The following is a 26378-nucleotide window of genomic DNA, read 5'->3' on the forward strand; positions in this document are numbered from 1 at the left end:
AATTACACATTTCTGAGTAATTCCATGTCCGGCCGGTCCAACGTCTCTGACTGTAATCCTCACTTATCTCCTGTCTGCGCCTCAACACGCAGGATGGAGGGCTCCAATTTCCAAACCGCCTCAGTCTTTAATCTCTCCTCATCAACTGTAGTCCTCCTGCAGAGAGCTTTAACTTCCACCAGAAGCAATTTGCTCAAAATGTGCAAGAGGGGATATACCCTTCATCACGTCCACCGGCCTCCTATCTTCACTCCAGTACGTGTGTTGCAGCAGTGCTCTGGGCACGCACAAAGTTTGGTCTGGATTTTCCACATGTCCTGGGCCTGCACTGATCCTGCCTTGCATATTGACTGTCTGAGTCATTTTCTGTGATATTTGGCCCCACATCACCGGGGGGGTGGGGGTCTTAGTCACAGTTGGTAATCCCCAAACTCAAAGATTACACTTGGAAAAAGCATGTGTGTGTGTCTGAGCCCATGCTGTCACCCCATCCCAGCTCCTGTCACTCCTCGACACGAGGGCCGTGCCGTGCTGTGCTGTGCCAAGCGAGCCCTGCGCCCTGTGGGCAGCCGAACAATAAACATGCAGTGACAATTCCAATCAGTCCACTTCACTGGCTCTGGCTGTGACTCAGGACATTGCTGGAACTGTGACGAGCAAAGAGAGGGATGGGGACGAAGCGAGATAGAGGGGGAGAGAGAGAGAGCGGCTTGTGATGTGGGTTATGAGCTCCTCACCAGGTTTATGGCCCAGTTTTAGCTCAGCACTTTTGTTCAGAGACACTCGGCCTTGCTGGAATGGTCCATTTGCAAGTCAGAGAGAGAGAGAGAGCGAGCGCCTGCCGGCAAAGTAGTCTGATCCACAGGCAGCAACTGCAGCAGAGGATCTGTGTTGGAGCATTGTTATGCAAGCAGGACGGGAGCAGTCCCTCTTGGAGCCCGGCGTCGGACAGAGTCAGGGATGCTCCGGTGCTCGGTGCATCGCGAGCTGGAGGCTGCAGCTCACCATCCAGTGTCTGTGTTTGCACATGGCCCAGTAGAAACACGCGTGTCCTGGAGCCACTGCAGAGTCGGGACGGACTGATGGACACTTGAAGATACTGCTCATCCTTCTGCTTGGCCTTTTATCTCTCAAAGGTCTCCCAGCTTCCTTTGCACTTACTTAAGTTTCTCTCAAGCTTCTTCTGGGTAAGTTTGGGTTTCTTTCTCAATGCTGTGGATGAATAATGTTCATGTGAGACGCCATCATTCAAAAATTTGAAGTCTGCTGCAGTTTGTTTTACAACTCTGAAAAATTGGATTTGAAATGGCTTTTTATTGCTCTCAACTTCCCGAGTGACCTTTTTTTTTTTCAAACAGCTGAACCACTGTCACACTGTAGTATTTGTTGAGCATGTGAGCTGCCGGGCAACACAGTCCAAACACCGTGTCCTGTGGTCGACTGAGTATTTCTTTCATGTGAATTGGCTGCAGTCTGAGGGAGACGGCCTGAAGGCAGCGGGGGACACACTGGAGCTGCTGAACTAATTCCTGCAGAGACTTTTATTGTCCTGCCTGGGACAGGGAGTCATGTGCCCACTAGTTGTCTGGGATATGCTGCTGACTCATACCAGAGGCTGCCGCTGCACCAGGCTCACACACATACACACTCACACACTCACACACTCACACACTCACACACTCACACACTCACACATCAGACTGAGATACAGTCGGCTGTGATCATTCCTGTGTTTGATGTTCTTATCAAAGCCCTGAATCAACACGAGTTGTTCACTCACTGCTGGAAGCAATTGATTCCTCTTGAAATATGCGGTTTCCAGTGATGTTTGTTTTGTGTTAAAAGATGATTCGGATGATCACAGTCTTTCATCCCAAATCTGTGTTGCGGGTGGAATCATTTGAAATGTCTCAGTGGTAAAATGTTTTTAATCCGTTTCGTCCGCCAGTCAAATACACATTGATGGGACAGATGAATATCTCGACCTGAGGAAGTTCCCTCAAATTTCACATAACCGTTCAGTTGGACACCAGGAAGAACTTGTTCAACTTTGGAGGTCAAAGGTCAACAGGTGAAGGTCACTGTAACCTCACAAATCACGTTTCTCGCCATTACTCGATACAATGCCCAAATCGTCAAAGATCAATTATTTAAAACTGTTACCAGAACAGACGGGAGGAGATTAGCATCATATTTCCTTGTTGGCTGATGCCTGTAACTGCAAGGTGGTAATACTTGTAGTAATACTAACTTTCAACGATTTCCAGTGATACACTATCACTCACATATCGGGATCAGCGTTATTTACCGACATAAAAACTTCCAAATTTACATTATAAACGATAAAGAAATGACGTACATTTACGTTTGCATTATCCATAAAATGTGTATATTTTCTTTTCCAGTAATATATATTTGGCTGTATTTGTGTTTTCTTTTTATTCCTGAAAAAGTTAATGGGGTAACGTTAAAATATTGAACCTCAATTACATCCCCTTGTCAAAAGTGTTAGGTTCTATGTTTTTATTCCAATTATTGTCATTATTTATATCATCCAACATGAATTTGTTTCCATCAGTAGGCAACATTTTACTTTATACCAAAAAAACAAAGCTTCATACTGAGCTTGACTGGTTGACTGGTGGTGATTGTGCTGTCCCATCATGTGTTGGTTTTCTGGTTTTCTGTGTGTACTCCAACTTCCTCCCACAGTCCAAACACACGCAGACAGGGGCTAGGCTGGAGACTGTAAGTTGACAATAGGATTGAACGTGAGAGTGAACGGTTGTTTTTCTCTTTATGATTGATTAGCCCCAGCTCCCCCCCAACACAACCTTTAAAAGACATGAGGTATAGATAATGGATGGATGGATGGATGGATGGATGGGAAGCTGCATTAATTGATTCCTTGGCCTCTTATAAACCAGAGTGCTGCTTGAATGCAAGTTTTAAACTAGTGGTGGAAGTCGATAAAAAGTTAGGGGATCACCAAAGTCAGTGTTGTGTCATAGATATGAATGATATTAATGATATTAATGATATTCATGATATTCATGATATTGATGCCCAGGCCCAACCAGGCGCTCACCGTTGTTTTCTCGGTGCTCTGCTCCTGATGCATTCATGTCTGTTCCACATTATGCTACAGCTCAACCCTCACATGCACTAATGCACACAACACAGACCATCATGTAATTCAATTCTACACAGGGAGTCCATGCACGGCTCTGGGAATACCACTAATGGTGGATGATGTCACTGCCAATAAAAACGTGTGTATCGTGCATCTGCGACTCGCTGCACTTTTGAACTTAACTCACTTCAGTGTCGCTCTGGATTACGCTGCAACAACCGGGATTCAGTGTCGCTCTGGATAACGGAGCAACAACCGGAATTCAGTGTCGCTCTGGATTACGGTGCAACAACCGGGATTCAGTGTCGCTCTGTATTACGGAGCAACAACCGGGATTCAGTGTCGCTCTGTATTACGGAGCAACAACCGGGATTCAGTGTCACTCTGGATTACGGTGCAACAACCGGAATTCAGTGTCGCTCTGGATTACGGTGCAACAACCAGGATTCAGTGTCGCTCTGTATTACGGAGCAACAACCGGGATTCAGTGTCCTGTGGTGAGACAACATTTACCGAAGTGGTGAAAAGAAACTGCTGAGGGCATTGTGTTGTCTTTTCCCACGACACTTTCACGGCTGCTTCAATTCTTTGTTTGCTTCTTTTGGAAAAAACCGAGCTCCTGCACTTTGAACACATGGCCCATTTCAAATGGGACCTATAATCAGAGTGATTGTGATGATTGTGAGATTACAGCGTGTGCATGCTGTAATCTCTGCCATGTTCTAATAGGATGTTTCACATAACTGGAGGGCATCATGTTCAAAGAGAGTTTTATTTTTCTCTCCACGCAAATGCCACGTCTCAGGGTGTCCTGAATTCCACTGTGCGTGTATTTGTGTGTGTGTTTGTGTGTATGTGGGAGTGTGTGTGTGGTTTGGAAAGTCTGGTGCAAGTAGCAGACACGTTTCACCTTGGCTAACCCCAAAAAGACATGAGTGCCGTCCTTGGAAATGAATGATGAATAAAGTTGTGATATTAAGAGGTTAAAATGAAAATATAATATTACATGAATAAATTTGAAATAAAGTCATAATTTTATGGGCATCAATTTGCCACTTTACATGAGAAAATCTGCAATAAATTAGATGAAAAGTCATATGAGGCGTTAAAATAAGGAAAGTGGAGCATCTTCTTTATTCTGATTAAATTACGTTTTTCTCATATCATTACTTTCCTGTCAATCACAGCTTAGTTCTCCAAATATGACGACATTATTCTAGTGAAATACAAATAAACTGTGGCAAACAATTTTGTGAGAGTCTCCTTTTAATAAATATATAACGCCCTTTTTTTTTGTTTTTCCTCGGAGAGCAAGTGGGATAATAATATATAAATCATTTGACTTGAACTCAGTCTTCAGGTTACAATTTGTGTCACAGCGAACATGTTGTCAGTCGTTGAGTGACGTTTTGAAGTCGCTGCGTTTCCCCCCCGAGAACTGACATTTCGGCTCAGCTTCTCCCTCAGTGAGCAGAGGCTGAGCTCAACAACACATACAGGAAATAAAAAAATGTATTTCAACGTGTGACAGCCGCAGTGGAGGCCCTCCGCTGATGGAATGTTCCCGAAACAGACGACTGTGTGTTGAGTTAAATGGTGTCACCGGTTTGACAGGAGGATGAAGACTCACTCTGGAACCCGTATGGGGACGTTGGTGCTGAGATGACAGACGACTCGAAAGCTACGCCACGAAATAGAGAGATAATTGCAGATGTGAAAAGAGCACAACTATTTCCTTTTTGTTGTTTTCTGAACGTACAGTTCTCCGAGTCTTGTTTTTGTATTTCTGTGCACAATGGAAACATCTTGTGTTTTCTCTCTATAGCCTTTCACCTTGTTCCAAGTTCCTAAAGCACTTTGTAGATCTGATTTGAGCTCCACTGAATTTGATCCCACATTCCTGTGAAAACCAGATACGCTCACTCACTCACTTGGAGTCCACGAGACAGGGAAAATGCTGGATAAGGGATTTCATAAGGTGATTCTTATCCCCAATAACGAAAGAGCTGTTACCCACGGTGTAACCGAATTCGGCCAAACTTTGATTTCCCAAAGCTACAGCTCTTCCTACAGTTTTTAACTCATTGTTCTTTACCCCCCTGACATTAACGATGGAAGAGAAAATTATGATGGAATGATGGTTCAAATAAAGAGGAACAAGTGTAAATTAGTCAGATAACGTTGGTTGAGGCAAAGAAACAGTTGTGCTGTTGTAGTTATCAGCCTTTGATGGTTTGGACATGACAAGTAGGAGCCCAGTGAATTATTGAAGAGATCCCAGATACACAAGTGGAATAATGATTTTCTTTTCCACTTTCTTGAAATAAAGAAAAACCTCCACAATTTTTCTTCAGTGGAGGTTTTCACTCTCCAAACGCCCGCCATTTACATCTTTCTAAATCCCAGCCAAACTTTGTGAAGGGAAAACACATTTATCAAACATGTCACACACAGTGACAGTGTCAGTGTTATTACAAGCAGACGCAGTGTAGCTGTAAACACAGTGAGATTTGGACAACGCTGAAGTTGACAGATCGTGCAAGAGGTTTTGTTCCAAGTGACTGAATCTGGAATAAATGCTGATTCAACACGACTCCACTGAAGATAATGTGCTTCTTAAGGACGTGTGTGTGTGTGTGTGTGTGTGTCTGTGTGTGTGTGTGTGTTGGAGACAGATGGAAAAGGTCAACATTTCAGTTGGTCACTTCTGATTCTGTGGTGTTAAACTGAGCTCAGTGGTGTCACTGTGTGAACCATATGGAGCCAAATGCATCCAGGTTTTCAATCCAGCCATTAGAACTGCTCTCACTAAATAGTTCCTGGCTAAAGGTCTGTGTTTGTGTGTGTGTGTGTTTGTGTGTGTCACTGTAGTTAGATGCTTTAGACTTTGATATGAAAGTTACCTACATGTCATAGCACACGGTTACAGAGTAGTGTTTTCCATATTTCTATGAGGAGAAGCTTGTGTTTATTCTGTCAGTCGCCTCAGTGGAGATCTGGAGATGAGCTGTCAGTGACGTCAGCAGCAGGGACAAGAAGAACAGAAGAAGAGACAAGTTCTCCATCTTTATTTAAAGCCCATGATATCCTTTATATTCACAATATAAACCATTGTGAACCACACACGAGCAAAACTCTTCAACTGATGTTGAACAGCTTTTGTTCACATAATCTCTGGAACATTTTAAGGATTCAATTATTATTTCTGTTATTTGTCTTTGTCCCATTTGTCATTTGTGTTAGTCTTTGGTAGAGATCGAAACAAGGAACACAATCACACACTTGCTACAGTTTTTTCCTGAGAGCCAGAGAATGAAAAATCTTGTTTTATTTGCTTATGCATGAACTTCATCACTTGTACTATTTTAGTAGCTGTTGCTGTTGTTTGGAGGCTTTTCAATTGTGTTTCCATTTTCAAATGCACTTCTCATCTCCTACCTGTTCTAATGACCCAGTTCACACTGATGGTTGATCAGACAGCAGCCCACACTGACAGACTCATCACAGCGCTGCAGCCTGCTGTGTAACATGTCTTCCCTTTTCCCACACCAGCCTCGGTTCACGCCACAGAACTGTGTCAGTTGCATAAGAGCAGCAGAGCTGCAGCGGCAGGTTGTTTCAGTTTGCTTGTGGGATTTCACAATATAACATCCACTGCAAAGCTTCTCATGCTTTGTCTGATCCTTCAGGGGAGATGTCTAATTTAGTTTCAGGTTGAATGAAATCATTTATGTGAAAGTAGAAATGTAACCTGGGATATATGTATTTTTAATATGAGAAATGGCCTTGTTGACCCTGTAAACCAGACTCTGCAGGTTTAGAATGGTTCAGTTAGGGACAGTGATCAAACATTCAGAAGTAAATTGGAGATGGGAGCTTTTCAGAAACATGCAAACCAGCACTTTGAGGCTTATGTTTCTTTTAAAGAAAATCAAGTCACTGCAGATTGAAATGTTTAAGTGTCACAGCTTGAGGCGGTCAATGACCATGTGCAGTTTATGTTTATGACTGAATGTTGCCGCTAAAAAGATGTTGCACCAACACAGAATGTGCCTCAAACGTGTAGTTCCCTGTTTGTGTGTTTTTATTTGTTCTCCAGGCTGCACCTGGTTTATTGCACGTTATGTTTGTCTCTGGTGATCAGATGTAAGGAAAGATATTAATTATTTAAAGTAGGAGGGGTCCAGGTCCAAAGGGTTGGGAATCTTATCTAAAATGGTGAATCCACAAAGAATGATGAGATGAAAATGCTGCAGTAATCTTCTCTTGTGAGGACGGCACAGTGGTGAGCGCAGCAAGGAGGCTTTTGATATTTATTGATCGTTGTTGTGATCCATTATAAGATCAATACAATCTCTCTGCTATCACATTCATACTTAGGTCTTCGATCATTAGTGGACGATATTTCTAACCTGAATCCAATAATTTTTCGTCACTGGGGGAAATGGGGAGAATGGTCAACTGGTCACATGTGTAGCACAGATTTGATCTTTTTCAGTGTCGTGTTTTCAAACTGTATCACTCGGTCACTGGGGCCTGAATCGGTCTCTCCTCTCACGGCCTCACTGACCACAGTTAATCACATAAAGTGACTTACGAGGTTTAAGTCCCTGTAATGAGCCGACAGATTAACTCACTACACTAAACGCCCACTCTAATCTTGGGCGCTTCACACAGTACAATAGGCTTTAATTAAAACTACAATGTGTTAGTGTTTAATGGTTTTATATTAATCTCCCAAGTAGTGTTGATCAGCAGAAATTAGAAATGATTGATGGGACTTGACGGAAGGTGATGACGAGACCGATAAATATGATTTACTTTAAGTCTGTTCACACACACACACACACACACACACACACACACACACTCAAACGCACAGACACACACACACACACACACAGAGCAGTGGTGTGGCTGAGTGCTGTAATTACATTAGAATGTCTGAAGTATTGAACCGGTTCCGTCTGACTATTATCGACGTTGGAGAGACGTTTAACGTGATTATGAAAAATAGTTCATTCTATAACTGAAAGGTACAAACACCTGACATGTTACAGCTCCGGAATATCAATCATTTAGAAAGACAGCTTTCATTGTTTGTGTGTCAGGGAAAAACAAGAGTGCAGCTCCTTGATTCACTTTAGTTAGGCTGTAATGTAATCTGTAGCCAGGTGGGGGGGAATTAAACCATAACAGTAATCAGATTACAACAAAAATGGATGTGCATATACATTTTGGGTTCTATTAAGAACAGAACGGGGGTTGTTTCTTGTATAAAAGTTTGTTAAAAAGTGTTGAGTGTTAAAATTGGTTGTAAATGTCTTAATTTATTCTCAGTTGAGGGCCGTAATGAAACGACACATTTTAATTCACTACATCTGGAGTTTTATTTGCCTTTAATTAGTTCACATCAATATTCTCTGCCACATCTCGAGATGGTAAAGAGATTGGAAAGAAAATCCTGGATCTACTTCCCGATGCTAAATTGCAATGGGTTGTTCCAAGTTCCATTGTGATCCCGACAATAGCTTTTGAATTATCTTGCTTAATAACAAACATGTAAACAAACCAATAAGCCAAAAAACACAAGCTGAAACCTTCTGTAGCTTTGAGATTCCAGCTGTTGTGTGGTTCCAGTTAAAAGCACAGCTGAAAACCAGTGTTGCTGGAAGAACAACTGGATCACAAAAGTGCAGGTTTAATGCATCAAAACACAAAAGCAACACAAAGCCTGAACTGGTTTCACCGAACAGTAAGTGTGCCTTCAGCCACATGTAAGAGGAGCCGAGCTTTACTTGTGTCCACCTGTGTGCTTATCTGTTGTCATGAGTGTGTGTTAGTTTGTACATGTGTGTATCTTTAACACAGTGTCCGACGCCCTTAGTTAATATTCGTCCTCACCCAAAAAAAAATCCTCTGCAGTGAAGCTGGGACACGGGAGGAAGGAGAGAAAATTAGGAATCTGGGACTCGGTGCTATATATAAAAATTAGATCAGGTCTCTTGTAAAACTAGAAAGTCCGACGCTCTTGAGAAAATTGACTTCTGTAGACGATGATGCACTCGTTCACCTCCTTTCATCTTCGGCTAGGCTGGAGAGAAAGTGGAGCACAGGGAAGAGTCAGAATCAAGTTTTGTGTCTGCAAGTGAAATGAAGCTTTTACCATCTTTTCTTTACACGATGCTTCAACAGACAAAACAATGACATCAGCATCATGAGGCTGGAAAATCATCGACTTTATGATGATGCTTGTTGTTTTTTTCCATTTCAAAGTGGTTTTATAGTGTTTATGAAACTGTCTCTTCTGCTGTCGTACCAGTGCATTATCGGAGCATTTGTCTCGGCAGAGTGGAGACTTCTCCAGAGTGAAATTGATCCAGCCTCTACAGGCGGTTGGTCTGATGAGCAGCCTCAGTCAGGCCCTCATTATGGGATCTGGGGTCAGCTGTAGTTCCTAGTAACACAAGTCTTCTGATGATGGCGTGTTACAAAAGAGGCTCAAAGTCCCGTTCACACTGTGACCATGAAATTAGCCTCGGGGGGGGGGGGGGCATGATGTCACCAGAGAAACACGGACACACCAGTCACTGATATGTCTCTGAATCGCTGTAAACTGCACCTCACTGTTACAGCTCATTTCAGTGGAGAAGAAGTTAGTCTGGATTGTTTCTCCTCATGTCCTTGCTGTGCTGAAGATGACTAATGAAGCATGTTTATTCATTCAGGTAAGACTAAATAACATCTGTGCTTGTCTCAGCTCTGCAGTTTAGATCCACAGAAACATGCTGGGGTTTTTATTTTACTTTTTTGTGAGTAAAGGGCTTATTTGGTTGCTCAGAAATTACATGATGGTGATCGTATGGCTCTTTGTTTTTAATAAGCCAAAGTTCTGTCATGTCAAATAGTGGCTCCATTAAATGTTTAAATATATATATATATATATATTGTCTCTTATCGCACAGAATATTAATTTCATTCCTAATGTGCAATTGCATACACTTTCCTCATATAAATGCATACATATAAATATGGCAAATAATGTAATATAACATTTCAAATTGATAAATATACGTTTGTGTGTAAATATACAGTATATGTATGTGTGTTTGTATACTTACATTATTATTTTTTGTATAGGTCTACACTATTAATTTCAGGACTATATACAAAAAGTATGTTTAGAGTGTAGATCAATTTTAACAGATACTTTCAGGGTAAAATTGGATTTGTTGAAGGGCTATACATTTTGAATTTACACTTTTTCAAACATGTTTTATCCTGGTTTCCTTTTAATCTAAAATCATTGCCCCAAACTACCTCTTAGAATAAGAATAGATACTTTCGGTCATGGTCAGCTTGTAGTTCGCTGTGGGATAAGGGATTACTGAGGGATGGAGGTGTGGCTGGGCTTGTGGAGCCCTGTCCCAGCGTCAGTCTGGACGTGTGCTTCAGGGCGAGGTGCTGTGTGCGGGGCCGCGGTGGGGACAGCCGGTGTTGGCAGGCCCTGAAAGGAGCCATTCTCCCGCTGCCTGTGCCAAGTGGTGTCAGTCTGTCACTAGCCTTCACAGCACGTTTCACACTGGAGGTTGTGGCTAGAGGACCAGGCACAGATTAGGCGAAGCTGTTTAAACATATGCTGCGTTTTAAGATGCTGCTGATGCTTTTATTGATTTTTCTGCCACGCCGCTTGATTCCTAATCTCACTTTCAAACTGAGATTTAAAGGAATTTCTCTTTTTGTCCTTATTTAACCAGTTTTTTTCTTGCTGGCTTAAATTCCTCAAGGTGACTTTTACAATGTTTGACAGTAAAGTTTCACTCACTTTTCTTACCTCAGCGTTTGTGCCACGTAGAGAAACTTGAACTGGTTCTCAGACTTTGAGGCTTCTCTGATGTTGATGATGCACAGTAGTACAATGCTCCTCCCCCTCAAACCATCATCTCCTCTTTCCTCTTTCCCTCTCTCTCACACTCACATCCAGTCTGTCGGTGGTGTGGTTGGAATCCCTCTCTGCGTGAGGCACACACCCCGGGGTCCACAGCTGTTTGACAGTATTTTACACAATGGAAATCTGCAAATGAAAGCTTGTTATCCATAATGCCAAATACAACATGAATAGATGTCTGCAGCCTCCCTTAAGAAGGTGATTTATATACAGACAGGGTTACTAAAAAATGTATTTTAACCAAAACAGATATTTGCATTGTTTTTTATGATTTTGGGATTTAGACGAAAATCCACCATTAGACTTTTATTTTACAAATTAGCTTATTTTTTCTTTCTCGCTAAAAGTTAGATGAGGACATTGATGCCACTCTTGTGCTTGAATTGCTAAATATGAAGTTACAACTAGCAAGCTAATTGGCGGAGCTTCAAACCAGTGGAGATGTTAATGGTTATTTTAACTTCCTGATTATTATTATTATAATCGGATTACCCCTGGTAAACAATGTATCTGCTGCTCCTCCTACCACCTCTGAACAATTCTTATCCTCAATTCGGGTCAAATTAATCTTGTGCAATTTAGTTTTATTAAAAGATGAAGATGATTCTGCAGTGGGTCTTTTGGAAACCATTTATTTTTCTGTTTTGTTAGAATACTTTTTTAAAGTGCTGTTTTAAGGTCAAGACTTTAGTATTATGATTAGATTGGTTAAAGTTGGGGTAAGGGAATGCAGTATGCCATTGAGTGTCCTCACTTTGATACAAGTATGTGTGTGTGTGTGTGTGTGTGTGTGTATATGAATGAGAACTGTGTATTTTAAACTGTTGCATCATCTTTTTTGATTTCCCTGCTCTCTTTTCCAGACCTCAGTCCAGTGACGCTCACCAACCATGAGCGGTGGAGTGAACATCAAAGTCACATCCCAGAGCCGGAGTGACGCAGATGTCCGCTCGAGTCTCCGTTTACCCAGAAGCATGATGCCACTCTCCAAGATGGATCCCAAACTGCACAGCGGCGGCCTCCCCAACCCTACCCTGCACTATCAGCACGCCGACAAGAGACGACCTTCCTACTCGTCGGCCTCGGTATCTCCGGGTCCGGCAGAACTGCTGAGAGGTGCAGCTTTAAAGAACCATCTGCTGCAGCAGCAGAAGAGCAGCATGTTTCCTCACAGAAGCCCAGCGTCCACAGAGCGGACTGACGGAACGTGCTCGGCATACAGCAGCCCTCAGACACCGAGGAGGGAGGTCCCACGCTCCAAAGACACACTGGACCTCCGCGCCACCACGCTCACCCAGAAGGCAACGCGCGACCTCCAGTTAAGACGACATGCCAACAAGAATTGGACATTCGGACATTGTCGTCTAAGGAATGTGGACAACACAGATGTGAACGATTCCTCCTCGTACCGGCTCTCAGCGAATGTCCAGCAGGGCCAGGGTAGAGGAAGTCACCTTTGCACTAAAGGTGCGAATGGGAATGAGATATCGGGAGTCTCTCCTGCTGGGATGGGATCCTTCCACAAGGACATGAGAAACATTTCCAATCAGGCGGTGGAAGCCTGTAAGGGACACCTGTCGAGTGACAAATCAAAGTCTTATCATCAGACATTCAACATGCCACGCAGAGGGAGTGAGCCGGGGAAGGTCAACATGGCGGCTGTGGCTCCCTTTAGGTTCAGGTGAGGGCAGTGTTTCGCCTTTCTTCACAACGGGAGGATAAGCTCTGCTGCACAGAGGGCAGTTTATCTTAGGATACACTGAATACCATGCAGCCTCGGGTCATCCCATGCTTTTTTCTTTTATGTCGCCATCTGTTTTATTTTTTCCACTTTTATTGCCACTTGATCACAATCCGGTCTGTTTTTTGTTCCTCTATTATCCATGAAATGTCTGTGGTTGTGTCTGTTCCTGCAGGTTTCAGGTCCACGAGGACACAGACGCCTCCCTGGACAACCTGAGTGACTGCTCCTCCGACTCCATGGAGGTCTGCTGCGACGATCTTGGTGAGTTGGTTTGAATTTGATACTGTTGATCTTTTCATATTGGGACAACAGACACACATGGTGATGTAAACCAGTGGTTTTTTAACCTGATCCATGGTCTTACAAGATGTCAGAGAAAAACAACAACATGGTCACAGTTTTAGTTAGAGTCAGGTTATTGTCGTATAGTCTTTGCCTTGTGAAATACTATCTGTCAGTCTCTACAAATTGTTAATTTCTGAGAAGGAAACTTTGGTTGAGGTTCCTTACTTGAGTTTTTTTGAGATATGAAGTCCGGGAAAAGTCAGGACAACCGGGTCTGGACATTCTCCGGACTTTCACCTATGACGCAGCAGGAGGTCGTTCAGGTCAGACACTTTCGCAAAAAGAAATCTCTGGAGCGTTCAGGCGAGAGATGGTGTCTGGGTAGAGCAGCAGTAGCCAGGACATGATGTGTGAATAACACTTCTGGAATCACATGTTTGTGTTTCCAGCACATTGACACCGCTGTCGGCCCTTATTGTAAAAAGTTATCGTTCCAACTTGACGTCCTCGTTAGCATCTTCTACATTTATTCATCTCTATTTCATCCCGAGAGATTTGTATTCTCTTTGTTTGTTCGCTTGTGGTGAATTCTTCAGACCTCAACCAGCTGTGTTCTCACATGGACTCACTTGGACACCATAAGAGTTTTTATTGAGGGGTTGTCAGGAAAAATAGAGTAACTCACTTGGACATTTGTGTTCTCACGTACACAGCCCCTCTGGATAATTTCACAACATTGTCCTGAGGTCTGAAAGCAGCTTAGGCATTAAAGGCCCTGGAAACATATTTTTTTGAGACAACCCTTCCTGTGTGACGGGAAAACTATGTGAGAAAGCCAAACATGACATCTGCCAGAGCCCAGTTAGTTAGAGAATAATCAATTCTTAAACAAGCCAACCGGTGATCCGTGTCCAGTCTGGGACGTTCAATGTACGTCCCTCCCTTACTTCCTAGTTTCTGTCAGATACCCAGTAGAGACATAAAGTGTTGACAGCTCAGAGGGAAAAGATGAAGGGTCACTCACATGCATGGCTTCATTCCTACATTAAGGGGTCACAAGCCTGACAGGTTGAGAACAGCTGCTGTAAACCGGGTAGTGAAATGTAGAGGTGATCATCTAGGATCTTAAATTTAAATAGCGGGCAGTTCATAATGTTTAATCACTTACAATTCAATTTTTTTTGCTCTATAGTCCTTTAAAAAGTTCTTGTCCTCTGGCAGTGTCGTTATATCAGAGCAAACTTCTTCACACGGTTCACAGAGTTCAACCAGTTGTGCAAAACAAATTTTTTTCTTTCCAACTGTATTAAATTGCATCCTGTAACTGCCGAGCTGTGATACGGCTGAACGTTGACACTGGGCTCTGTTCAGCGTGACAGTTGTTCTCACCACAGCGGCTGCCAGCTCCCAACCAGAGCTCTGCACTGTACCTACCACCTGTTATGTGCATCAGGACTTCCTGACGTACTTCACTTCTTTCTTTATGTGCATGTGGGAAACACAAGATTCTTGGCACGGGGCACGTCTCTCAAATCACACATCCGCGCCGTTAACCCTGCGCTGCCTCCTCATTGTTTCTGTGTCTCGGCTGCAGCATATAACTCAGATTTAATAATTGTCAGAGCTTTATGAAACATTAAAAAGTCGAAAGTTTGGTTTGTTTCGATGGCTGCAACAGTCCTGTCCCTCATACATCGTGGTTCTTACAAACTCATACAAACATGACATGTACAAACCACTGTATATAATAACAGCTATCCAAATGTTTCTCTATCACCCCCTGGTGGCTGACTGCTGTATATCTATGTTAGTGGATGGTAAATGGAACAAATTATTATAATTTATCTCAAAGATGGTTTCTGTCATTTTACTTAGATGTTATCGCTCTTATGTCAGTTCAGGTGCTCATCATTGTCTTTATTGGCTGTATAATGCTATAAAAACGGGTTGAGGCATCATGATTGACAGCTGGGACTGACGCATGATTGGTCAAGCTCGGGTATCGGCGGGACCTTGCCACTCCGGCTCCACCCCCTGATCGTTAGGGTTAGGGTTAGACTAACCCAGACTGGCTCCAAATTATGTCATGGCTGCAGTGGAGACGCAATGTTAATCTTTATAAAAAATCTATGCTACACACACACACACACACACACACACACACACACACCTATTCAATGTATTTTCCTTGTCAGTATGTCATTTGCTAAAGTATGTTACTCAGTAATGCTACTTCTACGTCAGCAGAAGATACAACCACAGGGTCCCAATCAATTAAGTCCAATTAGGGGGAGATTACATAATTAACGATGTATTGTAAATAAGTACTATTGATTCAGGTAAGCAAGCACACACTGCTGCCTCAGTGGTAACAGCTGTGACCGCAAAACCACGTTAATACTTAAACATGTTTGTTGCATGAGTTCACTTCAAGAGATTAGCAGATATTTATCCAAAGGCTTTGTCTTGATTAGATGGTTAAAGTTGCTGTTGGAGAAAAAAACAACTTAATGTCAGACCTCATTGTAAATAATCTGATATTCACAAGTCAAAACCCAAATGCACCAGGGTTCCTATTTCCATTCTTAATTAGATCTTTGAGATGGACATCCCCAGAGCTGCTATCATACAAGGAAAACATGAAAAATCTAATTAAATTGTGGTTTGATGTAAATTCAGCAGCACTAAAACACTGCATCTCAGAAATTAGTGCGTATTTATCGTCGCTAATTTAAAAAATGAGCTCATATAAATGCACCAGGCTGTTATATAGCCCTCTAACTGGCTTCTTAATTATCTTAATGACTGTGAGGGGCGAGCGCCTCCCGGCCAGCCTCCTCAGGGAGAGAGAGAGAGACCAGAGACAGAGTGGTCCTTGGCGGAGGCTGGACAGACGCTAAGAGACTGAGTGGTTTGATGGGAGGATCGGCTTTCACCTCCTGTCTGGGAGTTCCCCCTCATTCCCGCCGGACGGACCTCAGGGGCGCTTAAATTCAGGTTTTGACAACAGGGCAGAGAGATGTGTCTTCGTGAGCTGTCATCCGGCTTCAACAACAAGTTAGCTGGAAAATTATAGGTTGTTGAAATGACAGTTACACTCAGGAGAAACATCTGCACAAACAACGGTTCGGGTCGGGGTCTGTGGGGAGAAATCTGGCTTCAAAACGACAACGTTTACAGATATAAGGGAATTATTTGCCAGGATTAATGCAAGAGAGCAAACTAATCATTCAAGCAGTTACATTCAGAGAAGTGCGGTTTACCTTCTAGTTTTGTGCAGCTTGATTTAAAAAACAAAAACCCAAAACAGACAGAGGGATTTGAGTGAAATAAAAACACTATCTTCTTCCCTCGAGCTGCTCACATTCCAGCCAGCACAGTGATTCCATTAGATCTCGATTCAGAGGCTTTTGATTACCACATGAATCCACCAGCATGCGAAAACTTCAAATGTGCTTTCAATACTTGGCTAGGCTCTCAGTACATGTGGTACGTTCAAATGGTCGTTCTCCCTGTGCGTCGGCTCTGAGCACACGTGGAGGTCGTCTCGATGTTTTCAAAAGTATTGCATCATTTGCAGCTGAGCAGCTCCAAAGTGATTACATGCGCTGTCCAGGGAAAATTCATAACACGCAGCTGTGCAACACGCACGCACACACACACACACACACACACACACACACACACACACAAACACACACACACACACACACACAAACACACACACACACACACACAGAGTCTCCATGACTTCAGAGAACATAACGTTGATTGCATTGATTTTCTGGAGACTTGTTCTAACCTGAACCATAAATACTTGCCTAGCCCCCTAACCCTTCACCCTTACCTAAACCTAACCTGAACATGATCTTAATCTCTTATTCACCTTAAAATGTGATCACTGTTATAAAATAAAAAGTACACACACACACACACACACAGACACACTCTCCAAAACCGTACCCCTAACCAAAGCCAAGTCTTGATCCTCAGACCTTTGAGTTTGTGAGAACTGTCTTAAATCTCTTCACTACAAAGCTTTTGAACCAGACATATACGTATAAGACAAGTCACACACACACGCACACACACACACACACACGTATAGGATTACTCAGATGACCAGTTGGAGAGTAAGGATCAGCCCCAGATGTGAGAGCAAATGAAAGATGCAGCTCCACCCTCGTCTCTCCTGAGACCTGATGGTGGTTGAATGTTTCTGCAGAATGGAAACATCAGTCGATTCAGAAAAAAACCCTCTTTGGATTAAGTTATGGACAAACACTGAGGAAGCTGTAGAGGCACAACTGTGCAGATGTTTAGCAGGTATGTTTAGCATGTTCACTATCTTAGTTTGAGGGGTTGGCAAGCTAACACAGCAATGGGTGATTGGAATTACATTAAACACTGATTATCTAGTCTGAACAAATGTTTCCTTCATTCAGTCAAAGGTGTTAGCATGATAACACTTGCCTTTACACAATGTATGGTTCTGTCTGCTTGGAATTAGTTTTGCTGGTTTTTGGTCAAAAGGAAACGGATGATTGTGCTAGTTGAAAAGTCAAGGGAGGCCAATTAACAACAACAAAAAAAGAAAAGAATCAGGTTTAAATAAGTATTTCAGTCTGGAACAACTTACATGATTAGAGAGATACAGATTATTGAGCCGACCGGATTCCATCGCTGTAATATGAAACTCCTGAGAAGAGATGCTAGTTTCAATTATGTATGATATTAACTTCATGTATAGTTGCCATTCTTAAAGCATGCAGGAAATTGGGCATGTCCGGATTTGTTACCATGTGACTCTTTTAAGAAATGTTCACTTCCCAAAACAATAGAGCTATTCAGTGCCTCATGGGGCTAAGGTCGGCGATCTGGAGTCAGCAGGGGAGCCTAGGACCTCGTGATCAGGACAAACAAGACATGACATTGTTACCAGAAAACAAATTGCCATATCAAGCATTCTCACTGGTCCATGAGCCACCCCAGGTGCCTTTAAACCCAAATAACAAAAGGCAGCGGAGTGTGATGCGCAGCCCACTGCAGGAGTATGGGAGTGCTCCCCTCCTGGCATTGTAGGTAACAGGTCATTCATTCAGGCAACTTTTGCTTCATAAAGATAACAGAGAAACGCATCCAGAAACACTGGCGTTGGGATATTTAACAAAAGAAATTCCTTTTGATGCATCCATGATAACATGTGGGCTGTATCGCATTAGTTTATGGAAAAGGTTAATGTGTCTGTGTCAGCTGTGTTAGTGCAGAGCAGTGCAGGCGATGAGAGAGGCTGGTTTCCATGGAGCGGCGCTGCATGCGGGCACTGCAGAGCCTCGTCCATCCTCCTGAGAGACGGCTGCGTGGAACTGGCTTATAAGGATGAGGACACTCGTATATCCGCAGAAGACCCTGCACAAATCGGTCTGACTGGATTCTCAATTTAACACAGTCACATGTGTGTCTCTCTGTGTCTGTGTCTGTGTCTCTCCCTGACTTGAAAACATTTCCAACGTGTGGTTTTGGGTGTGTTACGCTGGCACATCTTGTCGCTCGCTCAGTCTGTTGGAGTGAAGTCACCCATTTGGCCTCCACTCCTGCCAAGTTTTCTCTCTCTCTCTCTCTTTTTCAAGCTGCAGTCAAAACTCTATTCAATGTGCATCAGTTTTTAATAAAGTCACATTATATACATGAATATTGATGTCATCATTGCTGGCATAATACAATGAGAATACAGTTATCCGTTTAAAGCAGGGCAGCACCCTGCTAATGTTTTAGTGTATGATTTATCCAGCCGTAAATCTGGAATTGATACGGTAAGAAAGCTCAGAGAGGATCAAGAGATAATCTGGATGCTCCATTGGCTGCAGTGACACTAACAATACTGCATGCTATGCTCTGTCATTCCATGTCTTAATGTGTATCCATTCACGCATTAATAACTCCTCCACATCACAAATCATGCATCATGTTGAGCGTATTGAACAGCGAGCACTGGAGGTGAGGGAGGGGGAGGGGAAGAACAAAGGACTCGGAGGAGATGGTGGGAAAACATGGTGTGTTAGAGGAAGAATGGTGGCTGGTTTTAAAAACCACAGATTGATCCATTTTCTGATCACCCCCCCTGCACTTCATATATTCTGCTGAGATGCAGCAAAGCATCCCTAAGAGAAGGAGGGGAAAAAAATGTGTGAGGAAGGAGGAGGGAGGAAGGGAGGGGGAGTAGGAGGCGAGGGAGAGGCAGCAGAGAGCACAGGGAGGAGGGAGCGTGGTTGCGTCTGCCGGCGCTGTCATTCTGCTGCTGCGCGGTTCGACGGCAGGAGGGTGTGCTGAAGGGAGGAGGAGTGTGGAAAAAACTGAGGCAAGGAGAACAGGGGAGAAGGAGAGAAAGGGAGCGCCTGGGCAGCACTGCAACAGCTGCAGCCGCAGCAGCCTGTCGGAAGGACGGAGGGAAAGAAGGCAGAGGGAAGAAAGAGAAGGCTGCAGGATTGCCTTAAAGGAAACATATTTTTTTTTGCACAGGAAGAAGGGTTTGTGTAAGGAAGCCTTATTTCTCCCCACTCATGCTTTTCTATATGGTCTCATGCAGGGGGCATGCTTGGAAATAGTGTGAAAGGCAGAGAAGGAGATTTGAAAATGGAAAGGACGGATAGCACAAAGGCATACGGCCAAGCAGATGGCAAAGGAGTTGGTATGGCAGCGAAGAGGGTAAAGTCTGGAGTGCCCCAGAGCACGCAGCGGGGAGAGCTGAAGGTTTACCGGGTGGGTAGCTCCGAGGGCAGGATACCGGTGCCATCCAACCTCCGCAAGCAGAGGTCTATGACAAACCTGGCTGTGCTGACCGATGCCGAGAAGAAGTTGCATCTCTATGAGCCAAAGTGGTGCGATGACATGGCCAAACCAGGAGCAGGGCAGACGAAGATGGGCAAGCCAAAGACAGCAGGAGGTGGCCCCGGTGCCGGAGGGGTTTCCCCTCTCTCTCGAAACCTTTCCAAGTCGGAACATTCGCTGTTCCAGGGCAAACCCAAGCCTTTCAGCCCTCTGGCTGCTCCCTCTGCCCTGAGCAAGCAGAGCCGCATACCTCGTGGTCCTTATGCCGAGGTGAAGCCCCTGAGCAAAGCACCCGAGGATGGAAAGTCAGATGACGAGATCCTCTCCAGCAAAGCAAAGGCCAACGCTAAGAAACAGGGGGCTGGAGCTGGAGGGGAGTCCGGTTCCAAAGGCCAGGGGGAGGAAGGGGGAGACAAAGCCTTCCTGAAGGTGGACCCAGAGCTGGTGGTGACAGTGCTGGGCGACCTGGAACAGCTGCTCTTCAGTCAAATGTTAGGTGAGTACAGCACAGCAGTCTTGATACTACCACCGTTATAGTATGTTTGGCCGCCATGTGCCTCAAAGCCAATGCCACTGCTTCCCAGTGCTTCTCAGAGTCGGCATCACGCCCCCTTTAACACAGCCATCACACGGCACCTGCTGGCTGCTGCTGCAGACCCACAATTCCCAAGGAACGGATTTTATGCAGCTGAACGACCGTGGGGGGAAAAAACAGGAAGACGTCCTCATTGTGCTTGCAGAGCATGCTTTTCCTCTTATTATTTGATCGAATGCCTCCTCAGCTTGGCCTTTTCAATGAATGCTCAATGGCTAGTTGAATACCAACGCTACAATAATGCTCCATTGTTCTAATTCCTGCAGGATGTCACTCAGGTGTCTGAGGCTGTGGTGGAATGGAATAGGTTAAATGTGCTTGCTCTCATAACGTCGCTGTCTGATGCATGAAAGAAATCCTGAAAGGTCGTGAATAATCACCAGTGACTGATCTTTTCAAAGCTCTCGTTTGTTGCAACATGTGCCGATGCACTCAAGGGTCCATCCGCTGCTCCGCGCATGCTTCTGGAAGGAGATTTGAAACACGGCATGCCATATTGAATTCATTTCAGGCACACATACACATTTATAGCCTCCTCCCATCTCCATTCATCTGTAGAGCTCGCTCATAGGGTTTACACCCTATATACTGCAATGGTGCAAAAGAAAATGGCTTTCTCTCCGATGAACATGACCTAGACCCCAATACGACATGATTTCATCACATTTTATGTTTCGTTTTTTCCTTTGCATATCAAAGCGTTCTAAATGCTACTTTGTCTTTGGAAACCTAGATTCAGTTTTAACCAAATGACAATCAAAGGTCAATATGTTGATATCCGGGCTAATAGTCCGTCTTCAGTTCGCTGTAAACTGTTTACAGAATATTTTCTTTTATCATATGAGTCGAATGTTTCTCCACACAAAACTCATACAGTGTTTTAGGCTCAGACAACATTTTGGATTATGTATATCAACAGCTACCTTGATGAATGAAGGAAGATACGTTCATAGCAGATGCATTTTCGTCAATATCTTCAACCCTCTTGCTATTTACATGAACTGTTGACCTGCAGGCAACCAAAGTCTGCTCAAACTCGATTGGTCAAACCAAAATCAGAAACCAAAAGCTTCTGGCCCCAACATCTTGTCCCTACAGATTCCTTATATTCACATGCATTTTGATATTATCAGAATGATGCTTTAGGCTTCAGGCCCAGATCTCCTACTGGTTATTCTTAAATCTCAGATTTTATTTGTATTTTTTAGACTAATTAAATAAGGATGGTTGAGTTGTAAACAGTAAACATGGCTCTGGTGTCTAAAGACACTTTTGACAGATGCTTTTCAAACATAAATAACTGTAACCCTTTGCATTAATGAATGTCCCTAACACTCATCACAATTATGCCTCAAACATGTCATATAAAATCAAGCAGCATTTCATGTACCAAATCAAAAATGTGTCATTCCATGGCTTCAGTACCATCAAGAGTGCATGTTCCCTGTTGCATTTTAATGGACACATCTGTGAGCTAATCTGTTATCCACGCTTCGTTAGCCTATATGGAAGTCTATCACTCACTTTAGTCACAGTCAAAGCCAAGCGAGATGTTTAAACGCTACAAGACACCATGGGCAGCAGCATGGACTCATTGGTCGTGTTTCTTTGTGTTTGAGTTCAAAACAACAAACCCAAATTTCTAGGTGCCATGCAGATTCCTGTTCCACACCCACGTCTGCTTTATTCACCTATAATTGCACATCATTTGCAGCCGGATGCCTCGGGCCGTCACATCTATTCCGCTCGATGTATTGCATTGAGCTCCATGATGTCTCCCTCAAATCAATTGAAAGCCATTATTTCCCAAAAAAGGCGGGTTCATCATCCTACTGAATAATTTATCATAATTTCAATGATAAACCGGCACAGGCCTTTGACTCAAGTAAAGGGCTTGTGCCCCTGAAAGGAGGAAGACTATGGAAAGAGAACATTTCGAGGGAAAGAGAATGGCACCACTGATTATTGACATTTAATCAGCTAGGGAAGGAGACACATATTTATTTTATTTTAATAATAGCTATGTTATGTATTCAGTGAAGCATGTAGTACAGAGATGAAAGCTGTTATTATATTAGAGTCGACGTCTCCATGCATGTGCTGACTGTACTCGTACAGTGGGCATGCCTGTCACTGTAAATAGATCTTCTTTATTCATACGCTGCTGTATGTTTAAGGCCAAGTTAATGCTGAATGTCGACCTCTGCTCCTGCAGTACATCTCATTATGAGCTTACTCAAAGGATGCCTTTATATCTATAAATAGAGGCTCTGTTGATTTACCGACATGACATCAAGAATGGTCAACGTTCCTAACAGGCTCCTTTATTAAACTGTGTTAGGTTTGTGCACCATGGATGTCATACAACACCGGAATGCTGCCTCATCAAAAGACTCACCTCCGGATGCCTAATAAAAACTAAACCACCTATTTTTTAAGATATAAGTCAAAGTTTTAATGCTTTATTGTGAAACTTCTGTTTAACTCCTCCCCTTCATGTGGAGCAGTCGAGTTTGCACTGGGAATAAAACAAATCACTTTCCATGTTTTTTCAATGATGAACGTACTATGACAAATATACCTCAGGTTATTAGGACGGCAGAGTCATATCCACTGAGACAGCAGTGGATTAAAGTGGTGCAGGCAGCAGTACTCATGGAAACGCTCTTTTTTTTTCTTCTTTTTGTCTCTAGACAATGAGGAAACGAGCAAACCTCATTTCAATGTAATTGTATGTGATCTGTCTTGCAAGATGTCCACAAGCAAAGCGCTGGCCCTCAGAGACTGTATATAGACTCAAAGAAGAAAACACACTCCTCCTGCGGGACAAGGAATAATCATAGAGCTCTGCAGGCGTGCAAGGTCACAATGTTGACTCTCAAAAGTCAGAGCGAGAGGTCATTGTTAAGTATTTTTTGGGATTATGAATTAATTGGATAACATGGTGGAAACGACATGCAGCCTCAGATCTAAATAGTTAATTCCTGTCTCTCTCTCTTTCTGCTTCTTATTACTTTGTTTGGGTGAGATTGAACAGGAGCACGTAGACTGTAGTCTTGTTTTTAAGATCAGCAACAGAGATACAAACACAAACTGATATGAAAGCATTTAGATAAAGAGGCTAAATTCTCTTTCAAACCAAACCAAACGTGCAGCTACACACATGCTTTATAAGTTTTCTGTGTTTGTTGGGTAATGTTATATTTTCATTGTAACAATGTAAAGTGGCCTTTTTTTAGATTAGAAAAGCCTAACTATGGAAAGGGATTGCAAATAAGCCTTGGCTAGATATCCTTTCCTATCCTACAGACGTGTACAATTTTCTCTCAATATTCCCTATCAAAATAACAAATTAATAAAAAAAGTCTGAAGTGATTTGATGCTACTACTTTCAAAGAAAACTTTAGCCAATGCTGCAACACAACAGCGCAACACAACATGGACCAGTGAGCCATTTTGTCTGCAGTCATTAAGCTGAAACAATTTATTTAAAATGCTACTTCGAATATGAACTGAATGAGACGGGAATTTAAAAAAAGTAACCGCCCACTTTTTGCTCCTTTGTGAACCTCTGAATGTTTCCTCTTATCACAACCCACACACTAGTTTCCTCTGTTTCACCTGCTATTGTGAAAAACTCTCAGCTACAAAAGCTTCATCCTCCTCTGATGCCGCCTCTCGTTTCTTTTTCTGTTCTGTTTCTGTTACTCGGTGAAACGAGCTTTACAACAGACTGTTGAAAGTCTATCTCTGTTTCCCCGATCATCTTGTTTATTCACGCAAATTATGCTAATGTAAAGATTTAATTGGCCCAACATCAAAAAAACTTATAATGCTTTTCTAAGGTTAATTATCGAGGGCCTCTGACAATATTCTAGAATTAATGCTGCTTGACTTTCTTCATCCTCTGCTCTGTGTAAATATGGAGCACTTCCTGTGGTGTTGCATCATTCATGGGTCTTTCCCGCTTTAGATCTGCTTCAGTATTCTGTCCAGGCTTTTCCTGTCTCTGTATTTGAGGCATCACTGCAATGCAGGCTGCCAGAGGAGTGTCATTCACTGCACAGGAAGCACATTGAATACAGGATATAATGCTAAATATACCCAATACAGATGTAGCTATTCTTCCCTGAATAGAATAAGCAGCATTACAGAATAGGAATGTGATTACGTGGATGTGATGTGATCGAGTCCAAGATTTTTTTCCCAATATTTGATTGCAGCTATTATAACATGATTAAATTGTCCCTATAATAGTTTTGTAAAGGAAATACCACCGTTTTGGTGACTTAGAGCACACGACACAATGCTTGTAGAAAGAAAACTTGTGTGTGAACATAAGAAAGTCAGCAAACAAGAAATAGACACATCATAAACCTAATTTCTAGTTGAAAGTTGTCGGGGGAGGAGACACTAAATTAACTCTCAATAACAGTTAAGACTCTTATAATAAAACCAGATCAACCACCCTCGATGACTATTTGAGCACATCTCACATATTTATGTTTATCATTTTATAATTTTTTCAATTGCATGGTGAAAAACAAGTGGGCAAAAATTTTTATTGATTTGATTGAAGGAAGTTGCTTAGAAACACTGTGGATGACACTGATCATGGGAATGACAGCAAAACCCTGTTACTGTCCAAAATCACTTCTTATTTCTGCTTATAATCCCATAATGCAACATTTGTTAGTTATACAGCGAAATTACGATTTATTCATTAATTGTTTACTTCATGCTTGTTACACCATTAATTGATCTTTCTGTTACAAGGAGCAGTGAATATAGTAATGTGGTTTGGGACACGGCCACTGATATAATTCGATTGGTGGATCTCGTGATTCAATTCTGAAAGATTTGTGTTCCGTAAAACCATTTCAACCAGGGGTCAAAGAGCACGGGTTCAATAATCCCAGAGTCACAGTTTAATAGTGTTTGCTTCTGTCCAGCTCAGACCCATAAATTATAAATGACTGTGCTTGTCAATATTGTACATGTACAATACACAACTATATTGTATTATACTAAGATCCACATGCTTCCAATATACCTAATTGATAGTTTCTTCTCTGTCTGAATCCATAAATGTGAAGCCTTTTAGGTTTATACTATTTAAATCAGTTTATATAAAGTTCTGGAATGAAAAAGCCCCAGTTTCTTTACACACTCGGGCCCCACATGTCTTCTTCCAGTTTGCATAAGGGGTCATGCATGTGGTTTGAATCTGTTTATTGTGTGTGTGACGCTCACAGTTCACACCCTCTAATTATTCCAGCAGCCTCTTATGATAACACCACATTATTTGACATGCACTCCCCTGACATCCTCGCCTCTTCTGCAGCTTTTTCAGTTTAATGCACCACATGTAATGTCTCCACACACTTCAGGGGGAAAACCCCACCTCCTCTCCGATTGTCTCACTATCTGCAGCTAACACAACAACACTCCTAATTGTTCTGTGTTATAGAGGTGATATGGTCACGACCCCATGACTGGACACTTTACGTTGCACACAGCTGAGGTGTGGTGAAATGGCTCTTATTGCTCTGACATCACACTCTACACATCAGCGCTGTACCCGACATAAAAATACCTCATAAGAGATCCTGGCGTGGCATGGATACATCCCCCTGGTGGTCGAGCAGGTCGCAGTCCACCTTTCAATATTTAATTTTCGGGATGTACCATGTCAGAGCAGAGGGGGGTAGAGCCGAAGTGAAGCGGCCCATGGAGTGGGATTAATCTGCCTAATGATGTGAATGTACTTTGGCTTCGCTTTTACAAGGAAGACACCTGTCACGTCAGTCCAGACACGAATAATACAAGCGTGTGCAGCCAATAA

At 42.9% G+C, this 26378-nt stretch overlaps 2 protein-coding genes across 3 annotated transcripts in view; one reads left to right on the top strand and one right to left on the bottom strand.

Annotated features, from left to right (window-relative positions):
- LOC133970075 (troponin I, slow skeletal muscle-like) overlaps window positions 1-26378 on the bottom strand; it is an 81021-nt gene that overhangs the window by 16542 nt on the left and 38101 nt on the right. The gene's annotated exons all lie outside the window — the stretch shown is intronic.
- Window positions 19452-26378, top strand: part of nav1b (neuron navigator 1b) — a 47519-nt gene continuing 40592 nt past the window's right edge. Inside the window, exon 1 of the mRNA XM_062406917.1 lies at window positions 19452-20434. Within this exon, the coding sequence (XP_062262901.1) occupies window positions 19702-20434 (733 nt within the window). The 5' untranslated portion in view covers window positions 19452-19701. The remainder of the gene's footprint in view (window positions 20435-26378) is intronic.

Source organism: Platichthys flesus, chromosome 2 (assembly GCF_949316205.1).
Source record: "Platichthys flesus chromosome 2, fPlaFle2.1, whole genome shotgun sequence".
In the NCBI taxonomy this organism is placed as follows: domain Eukaryota; kingdom Metazoa; phylum Chordata; class Actinopteri; order Pleuronectiformes; family Pleuronectidae; genus Platichthys; species Platichthys flesus.